Source organism: Anguilla rostrata, chromosome 7 (assembly GCF_018555375.3).
Source record: "Anguilla rostrata isolate EN2019 chromosome 7, ASM1855537v3, whole genome shotgun sequence".
Lineage (NCBI taxonomy): Eukaryota > Metazoa > Chordata > Actinopteri > Anguilliformes > Anguillidae > Anguilla > Anguilla rostrata.
In genome coordinates, this window is record NC_057939.1 from 16,795,997 (window position 1) to 16,809,101 (window position 13,105).

General features: G+C 42.6%; 2 protein-coding genes across 3 annotated transcripts in view; one reads left to right on the forward strand and one right to left on the reverse strand.

The window, feature by feature from the left end:
• Positions 1-2,890: 2,890 nt before the first annotated feature.
• On the forward strand, positions 2,891-4,811 carry ascl1a (achaete-scute family bHLH transcription factor 1a). Its single transcript, XM_064343259.1, has 2 exons — positions 2,891-3,771; positions 3,906-4,811. Exon 1 carries the CDS (start codon positions 3,163-3,165, stop codon positions 3,757-3,759), a length of 597 nt encoding a protein of 198 aa, XP_064199329.1. The 5' UTR covers positions 2,891-3,162; the 3' UTR covers positions 3,760-3,771; positions 3,906-4,811.
• Positions 4,812-8,393: 3,582 nt separating this feature from the next.
• The window catches only part of LOC135259192 (uncharacterized), a 42,954-nt gene continuing 38,242 nt past the window's right edge, over positions 8,394-13,105 (reverse strand). For both annotated transcript variants that reach the window (XM_064343261.1, XM_064343260.1), the window contains exons 14-15: positions 11,843-11,912; positions 8,394-10,247 (exon numbers count right to left, since the gene is read on the reverse strand). In XM_064343261.1, coding sequence (XP_064199331.1) covers positions 9,996-10,247; positions 11,843-11,912 — 322 coding nt within the window. In that variant the 3' untranslated portion in view covers positions 8,394-9,995. The remainder of the gene's footprint in view (positions 10,248-11,842; positions 11,913-13,105) is intronic.

The following is a 13,105-nucleotide window of genomic DNA, read 5'->3' on the forward strand; positions in this document are numbered from 1 at the left end:
ATGATTATTGGATAATATCAATCATTAACTACAATACGCAGTTGTTGGTTTTAGCACATTTCCCACCTCACTGTTCCTTCTAATGCCCCGCATGAATGTAATGACATCTGCAAGTTGATGTTATGGCTTTTGTTGCCATACACTGTGAAAAGACTGTTTTCCATCGCAGCATTAATATTAAAATAAATACAATATTGGGTGTCCAGTTTAAGTTAGACAATGCTACAAATATATCAAGCAATAGGAACAAGTGGAAACTATCAATATCTTGTTAGAATTCTGAATTAGCAAGGAGATTATTTTTTGCCTAGGATGTAAGAACGTTCGAACTGTGGGAGCTCACTGCCAGACAGGGGACGCGTGGCTGCACAAAGAGACACACGACTGGCCACTGCCTCGGCTCCCAAGTTGTTCTCCCGTCCACTTTAGTCTACAATAGTGCACTATTTAATATCGACCATCTCTTCTGTCTTTCCCCAGTCCATCAGTTCCCCGGTCTTTCCTAAGTCCTTAGTGAATATTGAAACTATGTAATTATCTCACATTTCTATTTTTATGACAGGACATTTTCGATAAATAATATGCGAGATGCGTTTTTCAACTATGCATACTTTTTTGAACAGTGGGAAGAAAGATCGCTTTTAATAAGTATGACTGATGGAAAGTTGTGACAGCTGATAACCACTGTGCAAGGAAATGAAAGATGATATGGCACTTGCAATAATAAAGGTTTTCTTAAGTTTTAACTGTCAGTCTTTATTTGAAACAAATACAAAGGACTTAATAACAACTAAATTGAAAACGAATTCTGCATATCAGGCAAGGATTATAAACAGGACAGTCAGAGTCTGATGAGCCCTGTTTTCTCTCGCGCGATCGTCGACAGCAGTAGTAAACTTTCCAAAAAACAGAGGGGAAAAAAGCCGAAGTGTTTCTATACAAACTTGGGCGTCCAGTTGTCATATTAATTATAACACCGAGCGATGACTGGACCCGTCCGAATAGAGGAAACTCTCTCTCTCTCTGTTTCTGGAAGAGCGTGGAAGAAAGAGTCTTTACAAAGCGCTAATTGGACCCTGGAACCGCGCTGACAGGGCATGTAGATAGGTTTCAGAAAGCCCGGCGATGGCGAGGGAGCGGGGGGAGGCTGAATAGAACCCACGCTTCTTTTCTAAACTCTCTTGCTGTGCCAAAAAAAGACGAAAAAGAAAAGAAAAGAAAAGTTGAAGGGTGGGGGGTGGTCTTCAATGCTGGCCTGATCTTGAATACCGGAGCCAACAGAGAAAAATTGCGCTATTTATTGTATTTTTTCTCGTCACCCTCCAGTTATTCATCGCTACTGTGCCGTAGAATCAGTAGGTTTTGTTTGGCATGAAAGACCTCTTCTTCTATTCTCCCTGTCGAAAATGTCGAAATGCACACTGTCTCGCCTACTGTAACAAAACAGGGTGTTACAAATCATACACAAAACCTCTCCGAAAGCAAGGCGTCTTATGAGCACGACAATTTACCCCTCCGTTCCGCCTCTGCGACCGCGGTGATTAGTTCCAAGGGAAGTGGAAAATCTGCCTGTTCTGTGGAAGGCTAAGCACTGCCGTGTTGTTAAATGTTAACAATGTGAGACGGGTAACCTAAGACTGCGCGTCTATATCTGCGCCAAGGTGACAAGTGATGCACCGTGAACAGGGAATTCACCACAAACGTGCATATGTGTAACACGGAAAAACAACACACGTCCTATAATATATTATTACGAGAACCATTCAGATTTTTATAGAGCACTTCTCAAAGTAAGCTAAAGGAGAGCTGTCTTTCAGCACTACTGTAAAACAGTTCGCTTTCTAAAAGCCTCTCCAATGATTTAGGCAACTACAAGGCTTTTAGAGTTCTCCTGCATACAGTTTGTCGTTCTTTGATCCCGCTGCATAATAGACACTACAGACAGGGTAGCCTACCTTTCATTTTTTTGAAAAGAGTATTTTGGAAAGGGGACTTTCATGACTATGAGAGACAGTCTAGGCTGTGTATCAGAATTATTGGCTACCCGAGATCACTCCGCAGCCACGTCGGAAGCATGAGTCTCCACGTTGGCACTGATAACTGCTGTCCTGGTGTTTACCACAGGACAGACACCACCTGAGACCAATCACCGAAACAAGACCGAAACATGATAAAACTGTTGCTCTGGTTACCAACTTTTCGTAGTTGCCCCAACAAAAATGTACCATCGATGGTTTTAAGGGTAAGACTGTAATTTATGATGAGGGACGTTTTAAATATATCTGAAACTTTTAATATAGTTTTTTCGTTTTTTATATGAAACTTTCCCAGATGAGGCTAGTCGGATAAATGGAATAAGCGATTTGACTAGGCAGAAAACTAATGCTGGGTAACATTTAACAAACGTGTAATATGTTTCTTTTGTGTTTTTGGTCAGGCTGAAGAACTTCGAAAGTCATAGCTGATCTCTGAGAATTTTGGATGATAGATCGCACAGCTGCTAATGGCATTTGTAATTTAGCAGTTAACAATTGCACGAATATTTACCATTTTAAAAAATCATATCTACACCAATAAAACTTGCACAAAAAGTCTTGGACGGCATTCAATGTTTTATTATTGTTTGAACATTTGAAAGTCTGGTACTTTACGCATAAAGACTGATGAGGACGCAGAGACTGTCTGTTTTTTTTTTCTTTTTTAAGTGAACTTAGTTCATTTAATCTCCTGAAATAAACATTACTATCAATGCGCATGCCTTTTTTGTTCGATACTAGAATGGCATCTGGTAGAAACCTGGAAGCTGGTCCCAGTTGTGCTTTGTCGACTGTTGTTTATTCAGTGGCTGGCGTGGCACGCGCCAGGCGTACGCAGTGCTGTAGAATTCGGAGCTCAAGGTGAATACAACAGGCGCATGGAGGCGTGGTCAGATCCATCGCGTGGGACAGCCAGTGTATTGAAATACCCCGCTTCTGTCCGTTCACAGCACACATTGTAGTTTTGGGAGCGTGCAAGGCGAAAGCCCTGGAGATTGCTTATAAAAACGACTAAAGGGTGCACATTAAGCCACACGCGAACGCCACGAGCTGGGCGCATTGCCTTCAAGCAACCCAGAGGACTTGAGTTTCTTTTTCTTCTATTTGCTCTCGACGCTCACTGCCGATGGACATCACTGCCAAGATGGAAATAACCGTCAGCCAGCAACAGTTCGTGCCGCCTGCCTGCTTCTTTGCTGCTGCGGCTCAGAACATACAACTAAGTCCAATCGAAAACCAGTGTAGTGGAAAGTCCGCTTCTAAGCAGGTGAAGAGGCAGCGGTCCTCCTCCCCCGAGCTGCTGAGATGCAAAAGGAGGCTCAATTTTGCGGGGTTTGGGTATAGTCTGCCACAGCAGCAACCACACGCGGTGGCCAGGCGGAACGAGAGAGAGCGGAACCGGGTGAAGTTGGTCAACAACGGGTTTGCCACTCTTCGTGAGCACGTTCCAAACGGCGCAGCCAACAAAAAGATGAGCAAAGTGGAGACTTTGCGCTCGGCAGTGGAGTACATCAGGGCTCTGCAACAACTCCTTGATGAGCACGACGCCGTGAGTGCCGCCTTTCAGTCCGGAGTCCTTTCGCCCACGATTCCGCAGAATTGTTCCAACGACATGAACTCAATGGCTGGCTCCCCTGTGTCCTCTTACTCCTCGGACGAAGGATCGTATGACCCACTGAGTCCAGAGGAGCAGGAGCTTCTAGACTTCACCAACTGGTTTTGAGCTTCTGCCCAGGTTAGCCTATTATTATTATTATTATTATTATTGCAAAAATACGTGCACATTTTATAAACTAAGATCCAACTACCATTGATTTTGTTTACTTAGCCTAGTGAAACCTCTAACTCTTTTTTTTTGTATTTTTGCAGGAATATGATTTGTGTTTTCAACCAATGAATATCCCCAGCGCCTGTAAGAAATTATAGAACACAAAGGAGCTCGTGTGGTGTCCCAAAATAAAAATTAAACAAACGAAGCACTGCCTTTGCGCTCCGGCGAGTGCGTTGGAACTCAAGGCGCTTAAAACGCCTCACTTTCCCAGAGTCAAGCGCTTCTGGACCGTGGAGAGGACGATTCTCGTGCCAGACACCGATGACAGCGTGGGAATCTAACCTCTTTGCGCAATTTCCCACGAAATAATTCTAAAAAGTGACCTTTAACAACATAATAGCACACAGAAATACTTTGCAAATGCTGTTCTTACACTATGCTACACCCAATCAAAGAATTTCAGTAAACTTCTGTGACGTTTTAATTCTAAAATGCTTCCATCTCTGCGAATTTTATCATAAGAAATTCTATTTGTATCAAACATGTTGTTTTGAAATATATTAAGCTATTTTTGTATATAAGAGAGATTTATAGAACTTTTGTACACAATGATTTACCATGTATATATCTTGACGATATATTGATGTGTTGCTTATTACCTCTGCCTATTTAGACTTGTAGTCTACATTGTTTTGCAACTGGCAATTCTGTGTATGGTGTATGAGGTTTCAAAGAGGGGTTTGACACTCCACTGTTTTACTCCAGTACCAACGTGTCTTATTTAATAGGAAGTATGTGTTATTATAATGTGTCACGGAGTTCACTATGAACAAAGTTTATGCAGCTATTGTCCAAACGCAGAGGAGACAAGGATGGTGAATCCTCCCTGCACTGCCTGCTTTACACTGCCTTCACTGCTATTGGGTTTATCTGAGAGACAAGAAAAAAACATATTAACCACGTTTCCATGCTCTAGTTTCATAATAAATACATTTTCTTAAGTATTTGGTTTTGTGAATATTTCGTTCGGGTGAATGCCAGATCACTGATTTTGAATGATAAATAAAGGAAGAATAATTCACTGCAAGCCATAAGCCTTTTACCATCGAGTATTGAGTAGACAGAAAAGAAAAACTGGGTTCAAACACAACGAATTTGGTTGTAATACAGTGCAAACCAGTCCACAGTTTCAGTGTAACAGTCTACAAGATAGGTTGCGAAGTCTTAATCAAAATATAATATTAAGCTCTTCGGTGAGACAAATGCTTCATTATTTAACAAGGATGTTAAATTCGTGATAAAGTGTCACGTCAGTCATTCTGAATACATTCCGACTTTGGTGTACTGTTTTAAACAAATAAGATTGTAAGACTAATGAATAGAGACGAGTTCCACAGTTCGTTCGCTTGTTGTCAGGTTAGCGTGGACGTGACATGAATATTTGTGCTTTTGGTGCGTTCGCTTAGCTCCAATCAGCTGCACGGACATTCTGCTTGCGTGCGTCTCCAAGTCAGACAGAACCATCATCAAATATAGCACTCCAGACAGCAAAGAAACTTGATATAATCGACCAACGTTGAACCCCCACGCCCAAACATAGACACACTCTACATACACGTAGGCTACCAACCTACAATCGCTGAAAACAAAATAGTAAAATGAAAGTAATACAAAAAAGTTATCGTAATTTCAAGGATATATTTACGAGAGATTGAATATTTCGTTTCAAACCGATAACATCGGAACTATTCAGTAGGCCTTAAGTGTTTTGGGTTCCGAGAGTACAGGGCGCCGAACTGAGATAAATCTCACGACACCGTTCAGGACAATCACATTAAACTCACGGAAAAAACAAAGACCACACTGTTCAGGGAAGCTCTTTTATGTTCACTGACATGACCTCTTGGTCCTTCCGACACCTTGGCTACATATAATCTAAAGACCATGTGCTCTGACACCTTTCAAACTCAAAACTGTCTAGTATCACCAGCCGTAATCTTCTCTATTCGCAACAACGTTTAATAAGCTGTAGGTAAACCTATGTTGACAACAGGACGTTCATGTTTTTTTTATGTAGGCTGGGCTGCTTTAATGCGGTCTTTCAAAAAAACTTGGTGCTATCGTTAAGACCCTCACACGGGGTGACAGACTTATCTTTACAACTTTGACTAAAGGTTAAAGAATATAAGATTAACTTCAGAGGCATGAACAGGCGACTGCAATATGCAAACTATAAAACGGCTATCTTTGTGTGAACATGGCAAATCATGAAACCAAGTGGCGCCAACAAATAAAATATATAGGTCTGTTTCAATCCAGTTATTGAACTTATAGAAAACTGTTTCATGGAAATGCTCGAAAATATTTTGATTGATACTTTTTTTGTAAAACAATTTTGAAAGCGTGTATGTGGGGGTTTCATGTACAAAAATGCACAGCTTAACTTTTTGGGTGTACCTACCAGTACCTACCAATACTACGTTACAATACGTTACTTCAAAGGAAAAACCATCGAGGGAGATCTGTACAGACACGCGTTTGCAGCTGGGCGCGTGGCGGTTTAATGAATGATCGAGGTTGTACTCTGGTTGAGTGGAGTCGAAGCGCTATATTGGCTGAGGGCGCGTGCCTTCTGACAGCAGCGCGCGCAACCACTTCTCAACAACCGCCCTGGGGAAAAAAAAGAAAGTTTCTCTGGAGTTGCGCCATTGCTGGCGGGTGGCTGTCAGGATCATCAAAGGATAAAGCAACGCCAAGTGTTGTTCACCTGTTATCTGAAAGATGTCTTACGCAATGTTTATACCATCCTATAGGTTCCAACATTTCTAAGTGACAATTTAACTCGTTTTTATTTGTTTTTGTCAACAATTGTAGGCTAGACTATGTTGGAAATTCTGTAAGCATTAGTCTACCAATGTCGATGGGCTTTGCTAACAGACAGACACATAGCCTACTAGTTAGGCTATATCATACGCCAATGTATGTATTACACCTACGGCAGCCTATTTTCGTGGTACTTATGTCTTCATTGGTATTAAAACGTTGCTTTATTTTTTTTTTTTTTCAATGCAATCTTCGTAAAAATGTTCAGCTTTTTGAATCGTATTGGATATTGTGAACGTCAATGGATTAAAACTGGGAGGTTAGCTCAGGCAGAAAAGGCTTTTTGAACAAGGTATGAATAATGCGTTCTTGGCTCCCAACTGTGAGCGCTCCTATTTCAATGCACCGTACGCCGACACAAGAATCTCAATGGAATACTGCAAAGCTAAGTCGGGACAATTACTTGGTCGTCTGTCAGAACGCATTACCGCCTTCAGCCCCGACTCTGTGAAGCGTGATGGAAATAAAAACTACCGTATCCAGTTGCTCTTTTCTCTCGGGACTTTACCAGAATCCACCTAAAACGGTTGGACGGTAGGCGAACTCGAATCAAACCAAAGTAGAGTCCAGTGTTTTAACTTTACGCAAAACAAGCCATTGAATTATCGGGCCTTTGCAAATGAGGACATTCAAAAAACGTTAATTAGGAAATATTAGCTATGATTAATAGCCACTTGCGGTAGACCTACTTTCCAGCTGTCAATAAACTTCGAATATGGCCAATGCATCTAAATATGGAGAAGTTCCATGCACACTGCGCACAAATGAGATGAGTGGCCCGCTTAGCAAATCAAATTTTCCTTGCGTCCGCCCCCTCCCTAATGCAGGAATCGATTAAAGTGGCGTATCGTTCTAAAGCGAACTGAAGAGAGTACCGACTGTGTTATCCCAACGGGACTGAACCTCGTACTGATCAGGTGTGAAATTCGGTTTTGATTGAAGAGGGGCACTCTTTCAGCCGGATTACTCCACATGATTAAAAATCAAATGGGGCCATATGGCATGAGCACGTTCTTTAACCTTGCCGCAACAATGGCTGCCGAACTGCGGAGAATTCATGATTAACTTATTGCCATATTTTATTTTTTAGTATGTCAAATTCAAACTCAAATAAAGGAATTGTGGACTGTCAAGATTCAGGTTTGTTCCAAGACCATGTGCTCCAAAATTTGTCAGAGTTTGAAACCTTAAACGTTAAGTGCACTTAATTAAACTACAGTAGGCCTTGCCCCAAATTCAGTGCTTACAGGTTGTTGATTTACGTGGGCAAATGAAAGCAGCGTATTATGCTCAAATGGACTCTTTAATCAGCTGGGAAACATGCATCAAAATAGGCTACTTTTGTTGTGCAAACATCGCAACCTGCTGATTTCTAGTAGGCTCCATCATCAAGTGAATTATACATAAATAAGGCCTATAGTGCCATGGGGACTGATGGAGTGCAGGTCAATCATGAATGGCTACTGTAGAACTTTATTGTTTTTAACTGGCCCTCGATTAGAAATATCTAATGTCTATTTTATGCCTACTGACATGATTAACAGAGGTATAAGTCTAATGGTGATCGACGACACCAATTAAAACCTATGGGTAGTGACACGTTGATGTCTTGAGTTATCCACTCCATTACAACCCCTTTGTGGCAGTTATGGGACTTGTATTGCATTTGGATTTGAGGTGAAAAGATGAATATGTTACGAAAGTACAGATAAGCTTTTATTTCATGCAATTTACATGCATATATGTTTCACCATTTTACAGAAGCAGCTGTTTTTGTGTTGATTCCCCCCAATTTCAGCTGTGCAAAATTAAGTTAACGGATGTTGGACAGGTGTTAACTGTTGTTCAGATGTTTTCTTTTGCTTGAGCAACAGCCAAGCAATGGATTTCTCACACATAAATTAATGTCTAGTCTTGGCTACTGAATGCAGAAGATTTTGAAAGCAGAATTATCGAGGTTTCACTGCAAGGTAAAAACTACTGATCAACACCAAGTAGCAAAAGGCCAGATTTGAATTCAACAAAACAAGCCAGAAGAGTCCTGGAACAAAGATTTATGGACATATGAGACCAAAATAAATTTTTACCAATGGAAAAATGGAAAGCCAAAAGTGTGCAGAAAGGAACAGCCCATGATCCAAAGCACCCCCCCCCCCACATGTGAAATATGGAGGCGGTAGTGCATTGGGCATTTATGACTGTTTCTGGAACAGGCTCACTCATCTTTATTGATGATGTAATGGAGGATGGCAGCAGTAGGATGAATTTGGAAGTGTACGCACACACTTTGTCTGGTTATATACAAATAAATTCCCCAAACCTCACTGGCTGGTGCTTCATCCAACAGCAAGGCTATGAACCCAAACATACTGCTACACAACCAAATAATTCATCAGTGGGGAAAAGTGGAACGTTTTGGACTGGCCAAATCAGTCATCTGATTTAAATTCAGTTGAGCATGCATTTCACTTGCTGAAGAGGAGACAGAAACTCCCCTGAAACAAAGACCAACTGAAAGCAGCTGCAGTAAAGGCCAATTCAGACAAATATCATACTATATTGCTTTGTCTAATCATTTTCCCCTTCGCTGTGTTTTTGATATCCTAATGTTTTGTGGTTGTTGAACATTATTTTTGTTGTTTAATGAAGAGGAAATATATCCTAAGTTTTGTTGCAATTTAAATGGATCTTCTTTCCTATTGATTTGCAGAAATGGAGAATGTGTGGTGTGGTGTGGAGCGTGAGTCAAAGTCTGGTTCGCACTTGGACATGGCTAGAAGGTTTGGCAAAACAAAGCCACTATACAATGCCTAAACATTGACATCTGGTTACAAGAAAAAGACAATGTCTGCTCTGTAATACCTAATGACATATATCATAAATTCTCTCTCGATCTCTCTCTCTCTCTCTCTCTCTCTCACACACACACACACACACACAGGCTGGATGACTTCACTGTGTTTAGTTGCCCAGTGGTCAACAGTATACTGAGTCTGTACTCTGCATTGGCATACAGTTGAGCTGAAGATGTAAAAATCATTACATATTTCAGTACCACAGACAGCACTAAGGAAAAAACAGAGTCACCATTTCATAATCTTTCCAGTTAAATGGGGCATGCGTGCACTGCCTAGCCCTCAGTAGTCATCACAGCCTTGGACATGTCAATCAAGGCATTTGGAGCTGAGATTAGTGTCGGGCTACTGGCCATAGCAGGAGTGGCCTGCAGGTTCCTCAGTGGTGGAGCTGCATAAAGGATTCCTGGCATGCCTGATCAGCGTTTGTGTGGCTGAGGGATCACTGTGTCACAGACTCCTGGTGTCATCCAGTGGGTTGGCTATGACTGAGCTGTGTATGAGGAGGAAGAGCGGCAGGTGAGCCAAGAAGTCAAGCAGGTCTAGGGACTTGACATGGCGGAGTTGACTCGCGACAACCTCTTCGTGCTCTGGCGCGATCCCTCCAGCTCTTAGCTCCATCAACAGCTGCTCCGTGCTGAGGAGACCCTCTTGGGCTGCCGAAACTCCAGTCTGTGTTTCCAGGAGGAACAGGAACAGCTGCTACAAAACCAAAGGGACATCAATGGTCAGGCACAGTGTAGCACAGGATGACGGTCTGCAGTGTGGAAGAGTAGTACTAGCAGGCTTCAGGGTAGTGCTGCATGGATGCAAGCTTATGGAATGACAATCGTAGGCCTTATTTTTCAATGAAAGATAGATGGTTGTATTTTATTATGAATGTCAATTAGCAGATTTAAAGCAACAGCCTTCCCCAAATTATGCAGAAATAGGGGGAATCTATGCACTTAAATACAACCAATGCCAACATAAATTTGATGGAAGAAAAAGGCTAGACCTCTACTTGTGACCCACCTGCAGGCCAATAGCCACCTGCATCCTTTCATTGCACAAAATGACTAATCTGTTAACAGTGCTGAAAAGTGTGAAAGTGTGCATATGTGTGTACGAGAGAGAGAGAGTGAGAGAGAGAGGGGGAGATTATGTATCTGTCTGTGGGTGTGTCAGGTTACAGTGGCCCATTTGTTGTCCTGTGTGAGTGCACCTGTTTGCACAGTTTAATGCATCCTGGTTAATAATAGGGAGGTAATCCTTTGGTACTTACCCACCTGACATCAATCCTATCCCTACCGGCTCTGTAATTACCTCCGCAATCCCCCAAAAAGTTGGCCATGGCTCTCCGCACCAATATCAATACGCTTTCAAGACCTGCTTACTAATTACACCCATCAACCCCCCCGCTCCCAAATCTGGCAGTGGCTTTCCACATCGATATCAATATGCTTTCAAGTCCCACGGTGGGGCGGGGATGTGAAAGTGGAGCTTCTCAATCCATCCGACTGCCTTTGGTCATGAATTGCTATACTACACTCCAAGTCCATCTGAGTGGAGCACCTTGTCTTTGGCTGATTACAGGGCAGAGGGGACGCAACGTACATGACTGGGTATTTTTAATGAGATTAGGGCTTTTAATACAGGAAAGGGGAAAAGCACTTCTCTTACTTTATCACTTCAATGCAGGAATTATGTGCTCTGCAAAAACAGCTAGTTTTACTACACCTTGTGTGAGTGGCTCTGCAAACTGTTGGACGGTCTTTATTTCACTATAATTATTCTCCTATAGAGAAAGGGCGATACAGGCAGAGGGAATCAAAAGAGAAGGGGAGAAATAAAGAGGTATTCTTAACTTCATAACCATCCTGCATGATTGTAAAATGGAGGCTAATACACGCTGTCAGACATGGACCCTGGCAATAAAATACTATCAGCAAAACAGATGCAACTTCACTATATGCAAGCAGATGGCAAATTGCACATACCTATTGCTTACAAGCACAGGCCTTCAGGACCACAGGGATCAGGATTGCATCACAATTGACAACATGTTTCTTCAAAAGAAGGCTTTTCCATTGCATGAGCACTACATACTCCCCTAAAATCCAGTATTAACTAGCTACTACCCTTGAAAAATGTTAGCTATAACCTAAAAGTACTGCTCCAATACCAAATTACCGGGTGACAAATCAAACAAATATTCCCATACTCCATAAAACAACAAGTAGATGAATATCTTAGAGCAGCAGCACGTTGTTAGTAAATTCTTCAGATCATAACCAAGTATTTCTCTTAGTCATTACCTTGGCCCTGTATAGCTTCATTTCCACTGTCCTGAAGTCCAACTTCCCAATCAGAGACCGTGTGAAGTCACTGGAAATACACAATTTAAACAGCCATTTTAAGCTCATATTTTTCACAAGTGAAAATGACTGTGCAATTACATATTATATGAAGTGCATGTTATATGTTATAATGTGTAAATCCAATATCTAGATCTAGTTTAGATTTAGTATGGTGAGTATAGTGTCAGTCAGAAATGCTTAAATCTTTAAATCTGTCATTAGAATATAAGGCGGTTATATAGAATATAAACCGTGCTGATCTGTCAGTGGAGGGCTGGTATTGGGGTGGTATTACAGACAGTGAACAGGGTCAATGTGGTTACACATGGCTGGGGCAGGACAGGACAAAATGAAAAGCCCGCCGAGAGGATGATGCATTTGTGGCGGGCACATTTTGGCGGGGGACCTCTCGTGTGGCGCTCCGTTTCGGGGGCAGTGACGGTAAAGCATTCTGAGCCCATTGTGGTTGCTCACAGGGCCCTGTGACTCAAACAATTACCTCTGGACACAGGACATCCCCCTACAGTAACGGATAAAACTGTTGTGGGGGGATCGAGGGGGAGGGGGCGGCAATGTGACCACTGGCTGACTGACACAAAACACTCGGTTCAGATAATTACACACAGACAGAAGCGACTGTGTTCAGACAGTGCGGCGTGTGGCACAGCGACGGCGGGCGCGGCCCCGTTTGCCTCCCCCCGCTAACGAGCGCTGAATGGCCAGTTAAAGGGTGATGCTCCTAGCGCTGCGCTTCCAGGTCGAGTGCACGCTCGAGTGCCCTCTGGACCGCGATTGGCCTGGGTCCCTGGCGAGAGCGCGGGAGGGGGATTTGACGGGAACGAAGGGAGACAGCGCAGCTAATGATCATTAATCGCACTTGGCCTGCATTAAAAGAGCCCAAATTAGTGTCTGGGAGGGACATCGCCCAGGACCACAGGCAGCCCAACGTAGGGACACAGCCACGCAACAGAAGGACACAACAACCCAATATAGGACCGCAGCAGCACAACAGAGGAACCCAACAACCCAACAACCCAATACAGGAATGCAGCAGCCCATAAAAGGAATGCAACAGCCTAACACATGAACAAGGCAGCTCAATACAGGAACATGCCAGTTACATGAGTCCAACACTGAAACACCACAGCTCAGGCCAGGAACACTGCAACCCAACATAAGAGCACTGTCACTCAACAAATTTGTTTAAGTTCCTCCACGTAC